Source organism: Pelecanus crispus, chromosome 29 (genome assembly GCF_030463565.1).
Source record: "Pelecanus crispus isolate bPelCri1 chromosome 29, bPelCri1.pri, whole genome shotgun sequence".
Lineage (NCBI taxonomy): Eukaryota > Metazoa > Chordata > Aves > Pelecaniformes > Pelecanidae > Pelecanus > Pelecanus crispus.
In genome coordinates this window covers 432,604-453,106 of record NC_134671.1, presented here as the reverse complement: position 1 = coordinate 453,106, position 20,503 = coordinate 432,604, and the positions used below count along the sequence as shown (strand labels likewise).

At 60.9% G+C, this 20,503-nt stretch overlaps 2 protein-coding genes and 1 non-coding gene across 3 annotated transcripts in view; all 3 read left to right on the top strand.

Annotated features, from left to right (window-relative positions):
* Positions 1 to 20,503, top strand: part of LOC104027533 (uncharacterized) — a 347,867-nt gene that overhangs the window by 146,365 nt on the left and 180,999 nt on the right. The window contains 5 exon segments of the mRNA XM_075725302.1: positions 10,260 to 10,269; positions 11,410 to 12,289; positions 17,679 to 17,814; positions 18,101 to 18,186; positions 18,429 to 18,679. Coding sequence (XP_075581417.1) covers positions 10,260 to 10,269; positions 11,410 to 12,289; positions 17,679 to 17,814; positions 18,101 to 18,186; positions 18,429 to 18,679 — 1,363 coding nt within the window.
* On the top strand, positions 1,481 to 7,421 carry LOC104038261 (E3 ubiquitin-protein ligase TRIM21-like). The gene is made up of 7 exons (XM_075725291.1): positions 1,481 to 1,817; positions 2,402 to 2,997; positions 3,788 to 3,883; positions 4,657 to 4,887; positions 6,168 to 6,190; positions 6,271 to 6,377; positions 6,877 to 7,421. The coding sequence occupies exons 1-7, from the start codon at positions 1,481 to 1,483 to the stop codon at positions 7,419 to 7,421; spliced, it is 1,935 nt and encodes a 644-aa protein (XP_075581406.1).
* On the top strand, positions 8,060 to 8,141 carry TRNAL-AAG (transfer RNA leucine (anticodon AAG)). Its single transcript has one exon. It is a non-coding gene; the product is annotated as a tRNA-Leu (tRNA).

Genomic DNA, 20,503 nt, shown 5'->3' with positions numbered 1-20,503 from the left:
TCTTCCCTCATGAAGCATCTGCGGACGCATCTCCGCAAGGAGCTGCTGGTGGGTCCCACTCAGTGACTTTGTTTCGCCCAACCCCTTCAAGGTGCCTTTTGGGCGCCCGCCTCAGCGTCCGATGGGTGGATGGATGGATGGAGACCCCCTTCCACGCCCCGTCCGTCCCAGACGTGCATTTCAGCGTCGTTCTCGCCTCCACACACGCTTAATGACGGAGGATCTCGGGAGCAGGCGTGGGGCGTGGCGCGGCGCTGGGGGACGGCGGTGGCCGCAGGGATGCTGACGCCCCGACGGGATGGAGGGCTGTGGGGTTTGGGGACCGCTCGTGCGTTGGGAACTCTCCGGAGGAGAACATCTAGGTCCTCCTTTAGAGGCTGAAAAGCCTCCTTTGTAGATTCCCGCCGTCAAAAGCATTTAAATATTTTAGGAGAAGGCCCGTCCTGAAAACGAGGGGTCTCCGTCCCCCCGAGGTTCGGGCCCTTCAGATCATCTGCTTTTATTGGATACAGCATTTTCCAAACACCCATCTCCTTCCCCAATTTCCCCCTCGTCCTCGCTGTCTCTCACCCGATTTTTATGCTGCCGCCTTCAAAAATACACCACGATGAATTTGGCTCGGCTCTTGACGCCTTGTTTGGGGGTTACCTGCTTTAAAATGAGGTGCAATAAAGTGGGACTGGGTTTCCGGGAGTTGGGGGGAATCGTGATTTGATTGCTCACGGTTGGGAAAGCTGGGGGAGAGGTGGAGGACCCCCACGGCTCCTCCGCCCCACATCTCCGGCTCGTCCTGGCGCTGTCCTGAGCGGGTATGATGCTCTTGCTTGGCGGAAAGCCGAGCGGCATCCAAGGTTGAGCGCGTAGGCGGGGTGTGTGAGGATGCGCCCGGGGACGTGGTCCTGGGGAGCCACCTAAGCCCCAACCAGAAGCCGGAGAACCTGGAGCTCCTTGATCGTGGAGCTGGAGGGGACGTGCCTACGGGTGGGGTGGCCTTGGGGGTGTTCCTGCACCCGGGGAGGGCTGTGATGAGGCTGAATTCCTGCGCATCCCAGCATCGAGGGCACGGTGGGGTGGTGGGGACGGGCTCCGGGATGTGCCCCAGCCCCGGCGGCTCTGCCCCTCAGCGCTCCCCGTGTGGGACCAGGGACCGCATCCGCTCTGCTTCCCTTCTCCAGGACATCCTCAGCGGCACCATGAGCAGGTGCGTCCCACCCTGGGCATCCTCACCGGGGGCTGTGGGGCGGCACGGGTGGGCTCCTGGAGAGGTTCGGAAGGGACCCCAGGGTGGGCGGAGGCAGGGCGGTGGGTGCTGCGGCCGCAGGGATGGGCGAGGGGGTTTGGGGAAGGTGGGAGCTGCTGCGTGGGGTGAAGATCGGCCATCGTGGTGCCCGGGAGAGCGTCACCGTACCGTTGGGAGAGCTCAGAATGCGTTCCCCAAAAACCCTCTGGAGCCAGAAGAATGGAGGGAGCGGGGAGGACCATGGGGCAGAGGCAAGAGATGGATCTGGGCTGGATCCTTCCCCGGAACGTCGCTGGGAAGAGTCTGGCTGGGTCCAACTTCTCCACGCGATCCAGCGTGCCCACCCTCGTCCGGTACTGGGGAGCCCAGAAGTGGGCAGAGCGCTCCAGATGTGGCCTCATCCCATCTGCGTGCTCCAGATGTGGCACCGCAGAACGCTCCAGATGTCACCTCAAGCCCACGCTGCTCCAGATGTGGCACCATGGAACCATCCAGATGTCACCTCAAGCCCGGGCTGATCCAGATGTGGCACTGCTGATTGCTCCAGGTGTCACCTCAAGCCTGGGCTGCTCCAGATGTGATGCTGCGGAATGCTCCAGATGTCACACCAAGCCCATGCTGCTCCAGATGTGGCACCATGGAGCCCTCCAGATGTCACCCCAAGCCCACGCTGCTCCAGATGTGGCACCATGGAACCCTCCACATGTCACCTCAAGCCTGGGTTGCTCCACATGTGGCACCACGCAGTGCTCCAGATGTCACCTCAAGCCCATGCTGCTCCAGATGTGGCACCATGGAACCCTCCACATGTCAGCTCAAGCCCACACTGCTCCAGATGTGGCACCACGGAACCCTGCAGATGTCCCCTCAAGCCCATGCTGCTCCAGATGTGGCACCACGGAACCCTCCAAATGTCACCCCAAGCCCATGCTGCTCCAGATGTGGCACCACGGAACCCTCCAGATGTCACCCCAAGTCCATGCTGCTCCAGATGTGGCACCATGCAATGCTCCAGATGTCCCCTCAAGCCCACGCTGCTCCAGATGTGGCACCGCAGAACCCTCCAGATGTCCCCTCTAGCCCACGCTGCTCCAGATGTGGTACTCCACCGCTCTCTAGATGCGGTACAGTGCCCTGCTCCGGGTGTTCTCTCGCCCTCAGGCTGCTCCAGATGTGTTTCCACCCACCCCGCCCAGGCAGGGTTGCAGCTGCGCTGCACTGGTGGCGATGGCTCCATCGAGCCAAGGGCAGGCAAAGCCTCCAGAGCTCCGAGAGCAGCCAAGTTTCGTTTCTCGAGCCGGCAACCGCCCTGCTGCCCTTTGGCCTCTGCGGACGTCGACCCGGAAAATGCAAAGGAGCAGCCGGGAGGAGCGATGGCAGCTCAGCAACGCCGGGAGATGACTTTGTGCTCCTTTTGCCGGGAGCCCTTCAAGACCTTGCTGTCCTTCACGGGGTGCAAGCATCGGATCTGCAGCTCTTGCGCCAGCTGGCTCCATGCGGGCGCAGCCGGACGATGCCCTCGGTGCTGCCTGCTCCCTTCGGCGGGGAAAGGCGGCAAGGACAAGGGATGGGTGGATGGAGAAGGGCTTGGAAGCCGGCCGGCAGAGCCCGCTGAGGAGAAGTGCCAAGAGCACCAGGAAGCCCTGGAGATGTTCTGCGTGGAGGACCGGAGCCCCGTCTGCCGGCGCTGCGCCGAGTCGCAGGCTCACCGCGCCCACGCTGCTGTTCCCCTCGAGGAGGCTGCCGAGGAGTACAAGGTACGGAGGGTGCTGCCGACCTCCGTGCCTGAAAAGGGGAGGGCACGGGGCTGCCTGCGCCCGCGCCCAGCAGGACCAGACCCTGCCAAGTCCTGCAGCTGTGGACGCTTGTGGGGAAGGGGGAGGCTGTGGCGGTGGGCGGGCCCGGCAAATTCACCGCCACCGCTTCTATCGAGAGGGGTCTGCACGCCGAAACGGCCAGGCGATGGCTTTATAGCGAGGTAATCATTGAATCATCGAATTGTTGAGGTTGGAAAAGACCTTGAAGATCATCCAGGCCAACCGTTGACCCAACACTGCCCAGTCCACACTCAACCCATTAAGGGGAGAGTAGCAATTTCATGTTTCCTGGCTTGGGGGCTGGATTATTTTTAATGAAAATAAAAACTAGGCATCACTAAGGTTGGAAAGGATCTCCGAGATCATCAGCCCAACCATCAACCCAACACCCCCATGCCCACTAAACCATGTCCCCAAGTGCCACCTCTGCCCGTTTTTTGAACCCCTCCAGGGATGGGGACTCCCCCACCTCTCTGGGCAGCCTGTTCCAATGCTTGACCACCCTTTCCGTGAAGAAATTTTTCCTAATTTCCAACCTAACCCTCCCCTGGCACAGCTTGAGCCCAACGGCAGCTTCAGCTGCTGGTTTCTCCCGGCAAAGCCGCCTTGGGCACCTGCAAAGCTGGGGATTTGCCCGGCCGTGGACCCGGGCGCGAGGTTTTTCTTACGTTTGTAACTCTCGCGGATGCGGTCGCGTCCTTCCCTCACCGTGCTTGCTTCCCCTCGCCAGCTGAAGCTGGAGGCGGCGGCGAAACTCCTGCAGCAGCAGAAGGTGGAAGTGCAGAGCTTGAAATTCCAGGAGGAGGAGAAGCTGGCCAAGTGGGAGGCAAGTGTCACCCTCTCCGAGCGGTTTCGCGTTGTCCCGCAGGATTTCGGAGCGGTCCGGCACGTGCCGTGGTTTCGGGAGCTTGCTTGGGTGCGGGGAGGCTGTGCCAGGCGGGATGCTCACGTGCCGCCACGGCAAGCGGGAGCACGAAGGGCCGAGTCCTTGCAAAGCCGCCGGACGTTGCAGCTCCTCCGTTCCTCGTTAACGATACGGTTCCACCTCATTAAGCGGGGTGGGAAGGGGCCCTTCCTCCCACCGCACGCTACAACACCCAGCGTGAGGTTGCTCGCCACCATCACGGGAACTTGAATCCCGGTCCAAGGGCAAACGAGGCGTAATCGGGTCCTTGAACGGACTTGATTACGGCTCGGGGAAACACCAGCGGGAGCAGCCGGGGCGTTGCCGTCCTGGCACCGACCACCGTGGCTGCGATGACCCTGACCGGTGCTGGGGACCGCTCCGGCTCTGCCACCGTCCCCAGCCGTGATCCCGAAAGCTCATCCCGCCGCTCTCACCCATGTCGCCTTCTCCGACCCATGTTTCTCCGGGGGATTTATGGGAAGTTCTGCACAGTAGCTGCTGATCTGTACGTAGCAGGAGAGCGGCTCTGGAGAGACCTGAGGACAAACCCCAGGAGCAGTTGTCCCCAAACCATGTCTCTAAGCATCTCTCTCTGCAACGTGCCATGACAAACCATCTCCCCAAGCTCCCAACGGGTTTCCACCACCTTTTCCCATTTCACCCCCCTTTCTTTTCCCCCCACCCCTGCAAAGAATAAAACTTCCAGAGAGAGCGAGAAGATCAAGAAGGAGTTTGAGAAGCTGCACAACTTCTTGGATGAAGACGAGGAGAAGCTCCAGCGGCGGCTGAAGCGGGAGAAGAAAGGCACGGCCGCCAAGCTACGCGGCAACGTCGCCCAGATGACCAAGCAGAGCCAGGCACTGGGTGACCTCATCGATGAGATCAACAAGAGGTGCCGGCAGCCGGCTCCGGGGCTGCTGAAGGTGAGAACCCCCCTTAGATTCACCACAGCGGCTTCGCAGGGAGGTTACCATTACCCTTCATGCGTGCATCTCCTAAAGCTCCCAGGACCCACATTTTGCAGCTACCGGAAACACCCAATTCCTCTCATTTTTAACAAGACCCAAGCCCAAAACGCCCTTAGCGATTTATGCAATGACTTTCTGGCGGCGTGGCTGGTGGAGGAAGAAGATGGAGCCTCAAAGAGCAAAGCTGAGGCTCCTTGGGTTTCTGTAACCACTCTCCCCCTATTTCCCTGCAGAGGGAAAGTCGGAAAATGTGATGCTTGTAATTCAGAGTAGGGGAAGGAAAGGCTGAAGGTGAGGTTATAGTCCCCACCGTACGCGGCACTGGTGAGGCCGCACCTGGAATGCTGTGTCCAGTTTTGGGCCCCTCACTACGAGGAGGATGTGGAGGTGTTGGGGCGTGGCCGGGGAAGGGCAGCGGAGCTGGGGCAGGGTGTGGAGAACAGGGCTGGTGGGGAGCGGCTGAGGGAGCTGGGGGTGTTCAGCCTGGAGAAGAGGAGGCTGAGGGGAGACCTGATCGCTCTCTACAACTCCCTGAAAGGAGGTGGTCATGAGGTGGGTGTTGGGCTCTTCTCCCAAGCAGTTGGCGATAGGACAAGAGGAAATGGACTCAAGCTGTGCCAGGGGAGGGTTAGGTTGGAAATTAGGAAAAATTTCTTCACGGAAAGGGTGGTCAAGCATTGGAACAGGCTGCCCAGAGAGGTGGGGGAGTCACCATCCCTGGAAGTGTTCAAAAAACGGGCAGAGGTGGCACTGGGGGACATGGTTTAGTGGGCATGGGGGTGTTGGGTTGACGGTTGGCCTGATGATCTTAGAGCTCCTTTCCAACCTTAGTGATTCCTGGTTTTCACTTTCATTAAAAAATAATCCAGCCCCCAAGGCAGGAAGCATGAAATTATTCTTCTCCCCTTAATTGGTTTAGTGGTGGACTTGGTAGTGTTGGGTCAATGGTTGGCCTGGATGATCTTCAAGGTCTTTGCCAACCTTAATGATTCCTGGTTTTTACTTTCATTAAAAAATAATCCAGCCCCCAAGCCAGGAAACATGAAATTATTCCTCTCCCCTTAACTGGTTTAGTGGTGGACTTGGTAGTGCTAGGTCAACGGTTGGCCTGGATGATCTTCAAGGTCTTTTCCAACCTCAACGATTCGACGATTCTATAAATAATCAGAATATTCTCTTAAGGAAAGCTCAGAGTCTAAATCCCTCTTTTTTGTCTGATTTTTGTTCCTTTCCAGGACGTGGAAAGCTTGCTGAGCAGGTACGGTTTCTTCCCTGAGGCTCTGCAGAAGGGTTTTGGAAGCAGCAGGTGAATCACCGCTTCCGTGGTGTTCTTCCCAGGAGCGCAAATATCCAGGTGCAGAAACCGGCAGCTGTTCCTGCCGAGCTGCGGGGTGCCTACGACGTTCCCACCGGCGGCATTTTTGAGTTTCTAAAGCGATTTAAAGGTGAGCGAGCGCGGGTGTAATATGGAGCCTGCCCCTCTGCCACGCCCATGGGGTTCAGGCACCCATTTACGTTTGGAAGGAGGTGCAGCAGCACCTTCTCCAGCCCTTGGCCGGTTGTTGTCCCATCCGGAGGTTTCAGAGGTGGGTTTCATGAGCGGGTGTCCCAAGTGGAGGAGAGAGACCTGGTTTGTGTCTCTGTCAGTAGAAAGGGTGGGTGACAAGCTCAACCACCCAAGAGTGTCCGTAGGAGACGTCGCTCGTGGGTGGAGCACCCAGCTCATCAACTGATGAAGCAATCGGTGCTCAATTCAACATCTCAGCTCATAAGACATCAGAAAAACCAGGCTTGGAGGCACCTTCTCAGGGCGTAGCAAGGGTCAGCAGCTTCTGAAGTGGAGCTGAGCGTGATCATTGGGGGTCTCCACACCTCACGGTCCTGGACGTAGGCGGTGGGCATCATCCCGCCCTAGTTGTGACCTCCCTCTGCTCTTCCTTCCAGTGGACATGACCTTGGACCCAGCCTCCGCTCACCCCAGCCTCCTCCTGTCCGAGGACGGCAGGAGCGTGAGTCACGGGGGCGCGCGGCAGGACCTGCCGGACCACCCCGAGAGATTTGACCCTTACGTCTTCGTGCTGGGATCGCTGAGGATCGCATCGGGGAAGTGCTACTGGGAGGTGGAGGTGGGAGACAAGCCCGAGTGGGACATCGGGGTGTGCAGGGAGGCCGTGAAGAGGAAGGGGAAAGGTCCTCTCTCCCCGCCGGCGGGCTTCTGGAGGATGTGGTTGAGGAACAGCAACCAGTACAAGGTCTTGATCTCCCACCCCATCACCCTTTCCATCCGAGCAAAGCCCAGGAGAGTGGGGATCTACCTGGATTACGAAGGTGGAGAAGTGACCTTCTACAACGCCACCGACCAGACCCACCTCTACACCTACAGCGGGGCCTTCGCCAGCGTCCTGCGACCCTTCTTCAGCCCCGGTTTGGCCCAAGGAGGGAAGAACGCCGAGCCCCTCGTGGTCTGCCCGGCCACGGAGCAGGGATGAGGGCAACCGGCTGCCCATCCCCACCTCCACATCCTGGGAGGACCCGGCTGCTGTCCCATCGTTGGGGGGGATTTGGGGATTAGAGCAGTTGCATGTCTCCGGAAAGGGTGACAGCTGGACCACTGCAGAAAATAATGATTTTTTTTCCCTTATGAAACACTTTTTTTTTTTTCCCTTGGGGGTGTCAATGCAATTTTAATTCATTATTTGGGGAAAAAAAACCCAAACCATGGGTGTTTGGGATAGGTTTTTATAAACATCTACTGTCCCTTCTTTGGAAATTCCAGGTTGGTTTGGTTTTTTTTTTAATTTTTAGTTGGTTTTTTTTTTTTTAATGCTAGGGTTTTTGTGTACCTTGAGGAAGCGAAGCTGGGCGGAAAACTGGGGGAAGAGACCAAACCCAGGAGGTTCTGGACATCTGGGAATTGTCCCCAAGCGCCTTCCCTTGCGTCACCTCCCCGGAGCTCTGTCCCTTGGCTCCCAAAACCGAGCGTGACCCCCGGGGTTGGCAGGACAGGGCTGAGACCCCCAACCCCCTTTAAAACGCCCCATTATGAAATTTGCAGAATTCCCCAATTTTTTTTTTCTTTTTCTTCTCCTTATCGTTTCACAAAACAAGCCCCAAATTTTTCCACCAGGGTAGTGTGGCCGAGCGGTCTAAGGCGCTGGATTAAGGCTCCAGTCTCTTCGGGGGCGTGGGTTCGAATCCCACCGCTGCCAAGGTCCCTTTTGGGCTCTTTGGGGAGCACAGCTGGAGCGCGGAGCGGTGCCACAGCTGGAGCGTGCGGAGAAGGGGGGGAGACCACATCTGGAGAGCTCTGCCCACTTTTGGGCTTCTCCAGGGCCAGATGAGCGTGGGGACGCTGGATCCAGTGGAGAAGTTGGACTCAGCCAGACTCTTTGCACCGCAACGGATGATTTTCACCCCATGCCACAGCTCCCACCTTGGTTTTCACCCCACGCAGCAGCTCCCACCTTCCCCAAACCCCCTCGCCCATCCCCGCGGCCGCAGCACCCACCGCCCTGCCTCCGCCCACCCTGGGGTCCCTTCCGAACCTCTCCAGGAGCCCACCCGTGCCGCCCCACAGCCCCCGGTGAGGATGCCCAGGGTGGGACGCACCTGCTCATGGTGCCGCTGAGGATGTCCTGGAGAAGGGAAGCAGAGCGGATGCGGTCCCTGGTCCCACATAGAATCACCGAATCGTTGAGGTTGGCAAAGACCTTGAAGATCACCCAGGCCAACCGTTAACCCAACACTACCAAGTCCACCACTAAACCAGTTAAGGGGAGAAGAATAATTTCATGCTTCCTGCCTTGGGGGCTGGATTATTTTTTAATGAAAGTGAAAACCAGGAATCACTAAGGTTGGAAAGGATCTCCAAGATCATCAGCCCAACCGTCAACCCAACACCCCCATGCCCACTAAACCATGTCCCCCAGTGCCACCTCTGCCCGTTTTTTGAACACTTCCAGGGATGGGGACTCCACCACCTCTCTGGGCAGCCTGTTCCAATGCTTGACCACCCTTTCTGTGAAGAAATTTCTCCCAATATCCAACCTAAACGTCCCCTGGCGCAGCTTGAGCCCATTTCCTCTTGTTCTATCACTTGTTCCTTGGGAGACGAGCCCAACACCCCCCTCCCTGCCCCCTCCTTTCAGGGAGTTGTAGAGAGCGATGAGGTCTCCCCTCAGCCTCCTCTTCTCCAGGCTGAACACCCCCAGCTCCCCCAGCCGCTCCCCACCAGCCCTGTGCTCCAGACCCTTCACCAGCTCCGTTGCCCTTCTCTGGACACGCCCCAACACCTCAATGTCTTTCTTGGATTGAGGGGCCCAAAACTGGACACAGCATTCCAGGTGTGGCCTCCCCAGCGCCGAGCACAGGGGCACAATCACCTCCCTGCTCCTGCTGGCCACGCTATCCCTGACACAAGCCAGGATGCTGTTGGCCTTCTTGGCCACCTGGGCACACTGCTGGCTCACGCTCAGCCGCTGTCGACCAACACCCCCAGGATGCGCAGCAGTCCCGGCGCGGGCGCAGAGGGCCGTATCACACACGGGCGAGCCCAGGGGCCCCATCCAGCCCACTGCAGGCGCCCGCTGTCGGGGCGGGGGGTGCGGGGCCGGTGGCGTGAAAAGGGTTCAAAGCACGGCGGTGGGCTCTGGGTCCAGCCCGGAGGGGCAAGCTTGCGATTCTGCAAGAGCGAAGGGGACCGTGTCAGCCGGCTCCGCGTGCTCTGCCCAGCACCCCACTGCGCTGCCCAGCACCCCACTGCGCTGCCCAGCACCCCGTTTGCCCTGCAAACCTCTGCTCCGGGGTCCCGCGGGCAGCCCCGCGGCCGGGCGCTGCAGGGACCGGGGAGCGGGTGCTGGGTGCTGGGTGGGATGGGCCCCAAAACTTGTGGGGTGGGGGGAAAAAAAAAAAAGCCATTTTTTAAAGCTGTGTGCAAGCAGCAAAGGGGACAACGGAGCCGGGGAGCGCTCGGAGGGAAGGACCCAGCCTTGGAGCCCCTCCGGGTTGTTGGAGCAGGAGCAAAAGAGATGCAGCAATGGTTTTTTTTTTTTTGCTCCAGCCCCTCCTCTCCCAGGAGAGGCGTTAAAGAAATCCGCTCGTTCCCAGCCCGACTGGTGCAGGCGAGGCCATCCTGCAGGCTGGGAATCGAGCGAGCTGCCCTCATGCCTTGGCCCAAGACGTCTGGGAGAGGGATCGCCAGCGCTTCCAGAAAAACCGAGGGTTATGGCGAAAGCCCGGTTTATTTGCGAACAAAAGCCCAAAGCCCGGCTGCTCTCTTCGTCCCGCGGCTCGGCACGCACACCCACGACACAGCGAAGCAGCGGAAGCGCCTTTACCGTGTTTCCATCCCACCCAACTATTTTTTTTTTTTGTTTGTTTTTGGTTTTTTTTGGGGGGGTGGGCAGAGGTGCATCTTGCTGCGCCTCATCTCCTCGCCCATCTGCGGCCAAGGGATGGAGAGCGGCCGGGGATGAAGGCAGCTGGTAAATAAGCACAGGCATCTCCCAACCAGCCTCAGCACAGCCGGAACTGTGCCCCCCCGTCTCCCCCTTGGCTTTTTCCTGTGCCTCCGCGCAGCCAGCCGGCCAGCAACGCCGAGCGGCCGCGGCCGCTGCGGGCAAAGCCAGGCTGAGCATCCCGGGGTAGAGCGGAGCGGGACAGGACCGCATCCCCGAACCCCGGGATCCGACGCCCCGCAGCATCGCTCGCCCCCAGGAGAGGATAAAGAGGCGCTCGGGGGGGGGCTGCGAGATTTTTTTGGGGTGTGTGTGGGGGGGGAGACCGCGCTGAAGGCGAGAGCGCGGTGGGAAATAAGCCGCCAACCCACGGGGGAGAGCGGGTGTCCCACCCGCGATTTGGCCGTGGCGCTCCTGAGGGCGGCGCGCCTGCCCCCGGCCCCCTCGCCCCCAAAATAGGGCTTTCCAGCCCCAAATCAGCCTCCGGATGGAAGGAGGGGGAGAGGTGGTGGCACCTGGTCCCACGGATGGAGAAGAGATGGGTGGCCCCGGGCACATCCGGACAGGTGAGAAATTGGGGAGGGGGCGGGGGGTGTGGGAGAAGACCCACCAGGCGTTGCCCTCGTTTCACCCCGCCGACGGGCAGGGATGGTGCCGGTGGGGTGGCCCTTCCGGAAATCATCCCTCCGCGGTCATCCTCCATCCCAGGACTCCGGTGCGTCGGGTACCGCTCCATCCCGCGGCAGACACGTAATCTCCGTCTAACCCTGCAGGAGCCGGGACGCGGAGGGAGGATGAAGGATGCTGCGCCGAGCCGGGATGCCCTGACGGAGCCAAAGCGGGTGAACCGGCGGTAAAATCCGAAGAGACGAGCCATGGGAGAACTCGTGAACGCGACCGGGTGTTGGACGGACGCCCGGGGATGGAGCAGACGGACGAATTTGCCCGTGGCGAGGGGGATCAGCCGCTCTTTGCAGAAGAAAGCCTCTACGAATGCTCCCACTGCAAGAAACGCTTCCAGGACAGGTCGGAGCTCATTTGCCATCAGAGGTTGCACAGAGGAGGAAAGACTTTTAAATGCCAAGAGTGCGGGGAGGAGTTTGGGAAGAGCTCGGACCTTAGTTCCCACCAGAAAAGCCACATGGCGGAAAAACCTTACCAGTGCTCGACGTGCGAGAAGTTCTTCAAGGACAGGTCCACCCTCATCCGGCACGAGAGAGTGCACACGGGAGAGAAGCCCTACAAATGCTTGGAGTGCGGGAAGAGGTTCACCCGCAGCTCGGACATCATCGTCCACCGGCGGATTCACACGGGGGAGAAACCCTTCGAGTGCTCCGAATGCGGGAAGAGGTTCAGCCAACGCTCCAACCTCTTCACCCATCGCATCGTGCACACGGGGGAGAAACCCTTCGCCTGCCACGAGTGCGGGAAAACCTTCGCCCGGAGATCGGAGCTCACCATCCATCAGCGAACGCACACCGAGGAGAAGCCCTACCAGTGCTCCCAGTGCGAAAAATCCTTCCGGGGGAGGTACGGACTCTTCAGGCACGAGCGGTTGCACACCGGGGAGAAACCCTATGCGTGCTCGGAGTGCGGGAAGAGCTTCGGGCAGAGCGGGGACCTCATCACCCACCAGCGCTTCCACACCGGGGAGAAGCCCTACCACTGCTCCGAGTGTGGGAAGTTCTTCTGCAATAAGTCCAGCCTCGTTAAACACCAAAAATGGCATTCGGGGGAGAAGCCCTACAAGTGCCACGAGTGCGGGAAGGGCTTCGGGCAGAGCTCGGACCTCATCGCCCACCAGCGGACCCACACCGGGGAGAAGCCCTACCCCTGCGCCGAGTGCGGGAAGAGGTTCACCAGGAAATCCAGCCTCATCGTGCATCAGCGGGGACACAGGGGCCGGAGGACCGGAGACCGCTCAAAACGCGGGAAGAGCTCGGAGGAAGACGCCGGCACCGGCGCTCCTGGGAGCGTGGGCAGGGGAGACGGCTCGTCCCCGTGTTCTGAGTGCGCGAAGCCCCTCGAGGAGGCTTCAAGCCTTGATCGGCAGAGGTGATGCAGAGGAGGAAAAAAAAAAAAAAAACCAACCATCTCCCAAGTGCCTGGAAAAGGAGAAACAACTTGGCTCGGCTTGGCTCGGCTTGGCTTGGCACCAAGATCACGCAGGACGAGAAGCGAGAGCAGCGTGGGACATCCTCCCATGTGGGATTTAACCTTTTTTTTTTTGTTGTTGTTTTTTTGGCGTATCGGAGACGACTCAGGGGAAGAAAAGCGTTAAGCGCTACGGCGTGGTCCAGCAGCGAGGGAAAAAGGCTCCCGGTTCCTCCCATCATCGCGTAGACGGGGTCAAGCTCTTCACTTCGCTCCTCCAGCAGCTTCAGCCAAACTGTTTGCTCCCTGGTGAGAGCCCTTCTATCATCCAACCCCCTTTTTTTCTCCCCAAAAAATCTTCCCGTTACATTTTTTTAAGGTTCGCTGGGACACGGTCCCTGCTCCTGCCCAAGCGTCCGGCACACGCCCAGCCTCGGCGCATTAAACCTGGACTTAAAAAAAATGGGTTGGTTGTTCCAAAGGAGATTTTTATTTTCGTATTAGATATTTGCGCGTACGATAAAAAAAAAAAAAATCTAAGGAAATTTTATATTGCTCAAAGAATATTAGAGGAATGAGCGTTCTCCCGCCGGAAGATGCTTTTAACAGCGGAGGAAATCGAACGGTCTGCGCTGCGGATGCTGGGGAGCGGAGAGCGCATCCGCTCCACCCCATCCAAGGGGAAAACCGTGAGATTTCCGTGAAAGGAGCACGGCGTGAAAGGATCGGCGTCCCGAAAGGAAACCGGCGGAGGCGATTTATAGCAACCGGTCAATAAATAACCCGTCTCTTTCCTTTGCTGGCGCGCTCCGGGTCATCGCCGCTGCTTGCAGGAGGACGGCCGTGGGGGAAACGTGCCACCGCGAGCAACACCAGTGGGCTGTTGGGTTTTACTGGGAGGCCACGGCGGCCCGGGGACCCCCGGGGACCCCCCACCTTGGGCACCCTCCGCGCCTGCCTCTCTTCTCGCGGCGCTGGGGCCAAACTGGTCCCAGTGCTTCCCCAGTGCCGGTGCTACAGGCTGGAGCGCGCGGCCGGGTTCAACTTCTGGCAGCGCGAAGCCGCTCTGCGGCGTAGCCCAGAGGCCGCCGCTGATGGCACCGGTCCAAAACCGCCATGCCTGTGCCCAAAAAATTCGGGGACCGTCGCCTACGTCTCCATCCCCACGGCGCAAGACGGTTCCCCTGGACCTCGGTGGGCGCCCGGCATCTCCGGCACCGCCAATCCTACTGGTTTTGAAGGACAACGCGGTGGGGAGCAACCCGGGAGGGCGGCCCATGGGGTGAGGGAACATCTGGGGGAGCAGATGTGCGTGGCCCCACGGTGGGCTTGGAGAATTTGGGGGGGGGTCCGAGTGATGCACCGATGCCCCACCCAGCAGCTGGTCACAGCACGAGGTTGGGGTGGCCCCCCCCGCCCCGTAGGTGGTCCGTGATGGCAGGAGGGTGGCCAAGGAGGGATGCCGGGGGGGCCCGCTAAGGCCACAGGTGGTCCCAGGGTAGGGGGGGTCACCAACCCCTCTAAAAATTACCCCTCCACCACCCCGGGGGTCCACGCTGGGGGTGGGGGGGGGGGGTTGCAACAAGCTGGGATGGGGAGCCAGACATCCGGGGGGGGACCCAGGCGTCCGGGGGGGACCCTCACATGTCCTAGGGGGGGATCCAGGTGTCTGGGGGGGGGATCCAGGTGTCTGGGGGGGGGGATCCAGGTGTCTGGGAGGGGATCCAGGTGTCTGGGGGGGCACCCAGGTGTCCTGGGGGGGATCCAGGTGTCTGGGGGGGCACCCAGGTGTCTTGGGGGGCACCCAGGTGTCCTGGGGGGGGATCCAGGTGTCTGGGGGGGGGATCCAAGTGTCTGGGGGGGGGGATCCAGGTGTCTGGGAGGGGATCCAGGTGTCCTAGGGGGGGATCCAGGTGTCTGGGGGGGCACCCAGGTGTCCTAGGGGGGGATCCAGGTGTCTGGGGGGGCACCCAGGTGTCCTAGGGGGGGATCCAGGTGTCTGGGGGGGCACCCAGGTGTCTTGGGGGGCACCCAGGTGTCCTAGGGGGGGATCCAGGTGTCTGGGGGGGCACCCAGGTGTCCTAGGGGGGGATCCAGGTGTCTGGGGGGGCACCCAGGTGTCCTAGGGGGGGATCCAGGTGTCTGGGGGGGCACCCAGGTGTCTTGGGGGGCACCCAGGTGTCCTAGGGGGGGATCCAGGTGTCCTAGGGGGGGATCCAGGTGTCTGGGGGGGGGATCCAGGTGTCTGGGGGGGGATCCAGGTGTCTGGGGGGGGGATCCAGGTGTCTGGGGGGGTATCCAGGTGTCCTAGGGGGGGATCCAGGTCTGGGAGGGCACCCAGGTGTCCTAGGGGGGGATCCAGGTGTCTGGGGGGGCACCCAGGTGTCTTGGGGGGCACCCAGGTGTCCTAGGGGGGGATCCAGGTGTCCTAGGGGGGGATCCAGGTGTCTGGGGGGGGATCCAGGTGTCTGGGGGGGGGGATCCAGGTGTCTGGGGGGGGGATCCAGGTGTCTGGGAGGGGATCCAGGTGTCCTAGGGGGGGATCCAGGTGTCTGGGGGGGGATCCAGGTCTGGGGGGGGATCCAGGTGTCCTAGGAGGGCACCCAGGTGTCCTAGGGGGGGATCCAGGTGTCTGGGGGGGGGAATCCAGGTGTCTGGAAGGGGATCCAGGTGTCTGGGAGGGGATCCAGGTGTCTGGGGGGGGGATCCAGGTGTCCTAGGGGGGGATCCAGGTGTCTGGGGGGGGATCCAGGTGTCCTGGGGGGGATCCAGGTGTCTGGGGGGGGATCCAGGTGTCCTAGGGAGGGATCCAGGTGTCTGGGGGGGGATCCAGGTGTCTGGGGGGGGGGATCCAGGTGCCCTAGGGGGGGATCCAGGTGTCCTAGGGGGGGATCCAGGTGTCTGGGGGGGGATCCAGGTGTCCTAGGGGGGGATCCAGGTGTCTGGGGGGGGACCCAGGTGTCTGGGGGGGGATCCAGGTGTCCTAGGAGGGCACCCAGGTGTCCTGGGGGGGGATCCAGGTGTCTGGGGGGGGGGGGGACCCAGGTGTCTGGGGGGGGATCCAGGTGTCTGGGGGGGGGACCCAGGTGTCCTAGGGAGGGATCCAGGTGTCTGGGAGGGGATCCAGGTGTCCTGGGGGGGTATCCAGGTGTCTGGGGGGGGGATCCAGGTGTCCTAGGGGGGGATCCAGGTGTCTGGGGGGGGATCCAGGTGTCCTAGGGGGGGATCCAGGTGTCTGGGGGGGGATCCAGGTGTCCTAGGGGGGGATCCAGGTGTCTGGGGGGGGGATCCAGGTGTCCTAGGGGGGGATCCAGGTGTCTGGGGGGGGGATCCAGGTGTCTGGGGGGGGGACCCAGGTGTCTGGGGGGGCACCCAGGTGTCCTAGGGGGGGATCCAGGTGTCTGGGGGGGGGATCCAGGTGTCCTAGGGGGGGATCCAGGTGTCTGGGGGGGGATCCAGGTGTCCTGGGGGGGGATCCAGGTGTCTGGGGGGGATCCAGGTGTCCTAGGGGGGTATCCAGGTGTCCTAGGGGGGGGATGCAGGTGTCTGGGGGGGGGGGGGGGGGATCCAGGTGTCCTGGGGGGGGGATCCAGGTGTCCTGGGGGGGATCCAGGTGTCTGGGGGGGGGATCCAGGTGTCTGGGGGGGGGGGATCCAGGTGTCCTAGGAGGGCACCCAGGTGTCCTAGGGGGGGATCCAGGTGTCTGGGGGGGGGGATCCAGGTGTCTGGGGGGGGATCCGGGCATCCAGCGACGGGACCCAGGTGTCGGGAGGGACCCGGGGGACTCTAGGCACCCATGGGGGGGGACCCAGGCATCCGGGGATGGGACCCAGGCATCGAGGGGGGGACCTAAGCAATGAGGGGGGGACCCAGGCGATGAGGGGGCACCCAGGCGATGGGGGGGGGCCCAGGCGATGGGGGGGGACCTAAGCAATGCAGGGGGGACGCAGGCGATGCGGGGGGGACCTAAGCAATGCGGGGGGGACCCAGGCATCCTGGGGGACCGGCAGACACGAAGGGGCCCAGGCGGAGCCGGGGCTGCCCGGGCATCGCTGCCCACTCTGCCCGTGGGTACCGGGGGGGCAGATCCGGCAGCGGCGCCAGGATGCCCGCAGTTGGGACAAGTTCCCCTTTGCAAAAAAATTAAACCCTTTCCAGGGTGGTATTTGGGATTTTTTTTTTTTTTTTTTTTTTTTTGGGGGGTGGGGGGGATATGTCTAGGTCCTTATGGGGGTTTTGCAGCCTGGAGAGATGCAGCTGGGGTGGGGGCATCACTTTTTTGCAACCATTCCATGAGGGTTTTGGGGGGGGGGGGGGGGGGGGTGAAGCCCCCACGCCTCGCCAAGGGAAAATTATGCCAAAAGGTGGGGGGGGAAAAAAAAAAAAAAAATTACCCTGTGGGTGGCGAGACCCCCCCCCCCCAGATTATTTGGGGTGTTGGGGGGGGGGTGGGTGGGTGTGTGCGTCTCCGTCCTTGGCGCTGCGCACCCCTCACCTGGGCACGGCGCTGAGCCACGCCACGGCGTCGCCTCTGCCCTCCGGGGTTGAATTACTCCGAGATTTCCCGCCGCTGTGACAAATCCACCGCTTAATTGTCCCAAAGGCTGTTGCTCCGGTGACGCGGCGCGCGGTAACGTGGCAGCATCTCGTGCGTGAGAAGGCTTGAGCGTATATTTTTTTTTTTCTCTCCCCTCAGACAAGCAGGTTTTGGGTTTTTTTGTTTTTTTTTTTTTTTCCCCCAAGGGTGGCAGCGACCCTTGCACGCTCCGGAGCCAGACCGAGCCGAGGGGATGGAGCGATGGGAAGGCGATCCCCAAGCAAGGCAGGAGCCGGAGACCCCAGGAGACCCCCGCAGAGGTGAGCGCTGCGCCCCAGGGTGCTTTATTTTCCGTCTTTTCCCCTTTCTGCCACGCCGCGTTTCTGGTCATAAGCGATATTATTGCTTCTAACGCAGGAGGACGTGGGATGGAGAGCGAGGACGAGGAGGCTCCCCAGCAGGAACGCCCCAAAATGAGCAGCGCATCACCCGTAAAGTCAGAAGGCAATTTTTTTCTGGGAATTTTCAGCAGGGAAAAGCGGGGGTAAACGCCCGCGGGCTGCAAGGATACCCAGGGAAGGACGCGAGCGCCTTTGCGCGTCACGAAGGAAACCGCAAAGTCCTCGAGGAACCCGCCGCCCCGCGCAGAGCCCTCGCCCGAGAAAAGGAATATAAATGCTCCGAGTGCGGGAAAAGCTTCCGGCAGAGCTCAAACCTTGTGCACGGAAGGATGCATGCCGGAGAAAAACCTTACAGATGCCGCGGGTGCGAGAAGTTCTTCAAACCTGGCGAAGCGTCAGCGGCTGCAACACGGAGAAAAAGGCCTCGAGGCGCCGCGAATGCGAGAAAAGCTTTGGGAACCACCCGGATTTCCTCGCGCATCGGCAGACGCACGCACGGAGAGCGTTCAGGTGCTGCCGGTGTGGGGAAAAAGGTTCGGGCAGAGCGGGAAGCTGGCGCTGCACCAGGAATTGCACGCGAGGGGGGGGGGGGGAAGAAAAAAAAAGAAAAAAAAAAAAAAAAAAATCTACAAGCGCCCCGGGCGCGAGAAAGGGTTCAAAGAGCGCTCGACCCGCAGCAGGCACGAGACGCCGCACGCCGGGGGGAAGCCCTACGAGTGCCGCGGGTGCGAGAAGAGATTCGGCCGCACATCGGACCTGACGGTCCATCAGCATCCTCACCGGGGAGAAACCCTTCGCTTGCTCCCCGCGCGGGAAAAGCTTCAGCCGTCGGTCGAGCCTTTCTACCCATCAGAGGAGGCGCGCGGGGGAGAAGCCGTTCCCGCGCCGAGAGCGCGGCGAAAACTTTGGCCGCGGGGCAGATCTGGCTGCGCACCGAAGGACCCGCACCGGCGATAAAGCCCTCCCGCCGCGGGAAGCGCTTCAAGGGCTGCTCCACGCTCGTCAGACACGAGAGGTTGCACACGGGGGAGAGACCGTATGGGTGTCCCGAGTGCGGGAAAAGCTTCGGGATGAGCGGCGACCTCGTCGCCCACCAGCGTTTCCATACGGCGGAAAAAAAACCCTACAAGTGCCTCGAGTGCGGGAAGGGCGTCGGGCAGAGCTCGGACCTCATCGCGCATCGCCGAACCCACGCCGGGGAGAAGCCCTACCCGTGCCCGGCGTGCGGGAAGCGGTTCGGTAGGAAATCCAACCTGACGGTGCACCCAGCAAGTGCGCGGCGCCGACGGCCTCCGCAAACGCCGGCAGCGTGGAAGGAGCTTGCCGGAGGACTCGGCTCTTTCGATCCGTCGCGACGTCTTGATGGAGGACAGCGCTGGCCCGCGCTCAGCCCCGCCGAGCATCAGCAGCGACGCAGAGGAGAAAAAAAAACATTGAATTCCTGGGTGGGAGTGGGGGAAAAAAAGAGACGGGCTGGAGAAAAAGCTCAGACTTTCCAAGATGTAGGAGGAAAAGCGCAGAAGAAACAGGCGCTGGCATACGGAAAGTGCGGGATCTTTGCGTTCCACATCGGCGTCAGCAAGGACCGGGCGGGAGAATACCTGTATATGTGTTTCGGAGTAAAACATGAACTTATTTACTAAATAACGGGTGTGATTGCAAGCACGCAGAATGGCCTTGGCATCACTGCGTGGCTCCCGTGCATCCCTCTCCTGATGGGCCCTTCCATCACAGAAACGTGGTCCCCAGGCGCCTCCTCCACCTTCTTTCCCCATCCTTGGCTCCGCTCTGGAGCGAAGCCTCCGCTCTTGTCACTGTCGGCCACCGACTGTCCCCTCTTTAGCTCACCATGGTCATAGAATCATAGAATCATAGAATCGTTTGGGTTGGAAAAGACCTTGAAGATCATCCAGTCCAACCATTGACCTACACTACCAAGCCCACTCTAAGCCAACCAAGGGTAGACCAGACTGAACCATGTCCCCAAGTGCCACCTCTGCCCGTTTTTTGAACACTTCCAGGGATGGGGACTCCCCCACCTCTCTGGGCAGCCTGTTCCAATGCTTGACCACCCTTTCCGTAAAGAAATTTTTCCTAATTTCCAACCTAACCCTCCCCTGGCGCAGCTTGAGCCCATTTCCTCTCGTCCTATCGCTGTTCCTTGGGAGAAGAGCCCAACACCCCCTCCCTGCCCCCTCCTGTCAGGGAGTTGTAGAGAGCGATGAGGTCTCCCCTCAGCCTCCTCTTCTCCAGGCTGAACACCCCCAGCTCCCTCAGCCGCTCCCCACCAGCCCTGTGCTCCAGACCCTGCCCCAGCTCCGCTGCCCTTCTCTGGACACGCCCCAGCACCCCAATGTCCTTCTTGTGCTGAGGGGCCCAAAACTGGACACAGCATTCCAGGTGCGGCCTCACCAGCGCCGAGCACAGGGGCACAATCACCTCCCTGCTCCTGCTGGCCACACTATTCCTGACACAAGCCAGGATGCTGCTGGCCTTCTTGGCCACCTGGGCACACTGCTGGCTCATGTTCAGCCGCTGTCGACCAACACCAGTCACACAGTGGCTGTCTTCGGGGAAGCGGGGGGTCGCATGCGTTGGCCGGACGACCCATGCATCCCTCAGAAAGAATTCTCCTCCTGGGGGTTAAGATCCCATCACGCTCTGTAAAACCGTGCAGCTGACGTCCGGGGTACGTTACGTTGGTCCAACGATCCTCCGTCCTGGTCCTCCGGAGGCCACCCAAGGTCTGCAGGATGGAGGCCGTTGACACAAAAACGTAGACCATAGAATCATGGAATCGTTTAGGTTGGAAAAGACCTTTAAGATCATCCAGTCCAAGCGTTAGATTACACGGTGACATCCCTTTGCTCACTCTACGCGTGATGGGGACGTCTGTGGCCTCAGCGTGACTCTGTTGGTGTGGCACTGCTGATGCGCTTGCCGTTACGGTAGCTCGTCTACATCTATGAGGGCTGTGGTTGGAGCTGCCCGTCCTCTTGCTTCGGGCTAGGTGACCCATCGCTAGATGGGATGGTCCCATCCCTACTGGGAAGGTGCCCGGTCTTGCCAGAGACCCCTTTACG

Excerpts from the sequence above, each read along its gene's own strand:
- LOC104038261 (XM_075725291.1), top strand. The coding sequence starts at position 1,481 with ATGGGGCAGAGGCAAGAGATGGATCTGGGCTGGATCCTTCCCCGGAAC. Across the intron at positions 3,884-4,656 it reads AGAAGCTGGCCAAGTGGGAG|AATAAAACTTCCAGAGAGAG; the intron begins GCAAGTGTCACC and ends ACCCCTGCAAAG. Across the intron at positions 6,378-6,876 it reads GTTTCTAAAGCGATTTAAAG|TGGACATGACCTTGGACCCA; the intron begins GTGAGCGAGCGC and ends TCTTCCTTCCAG.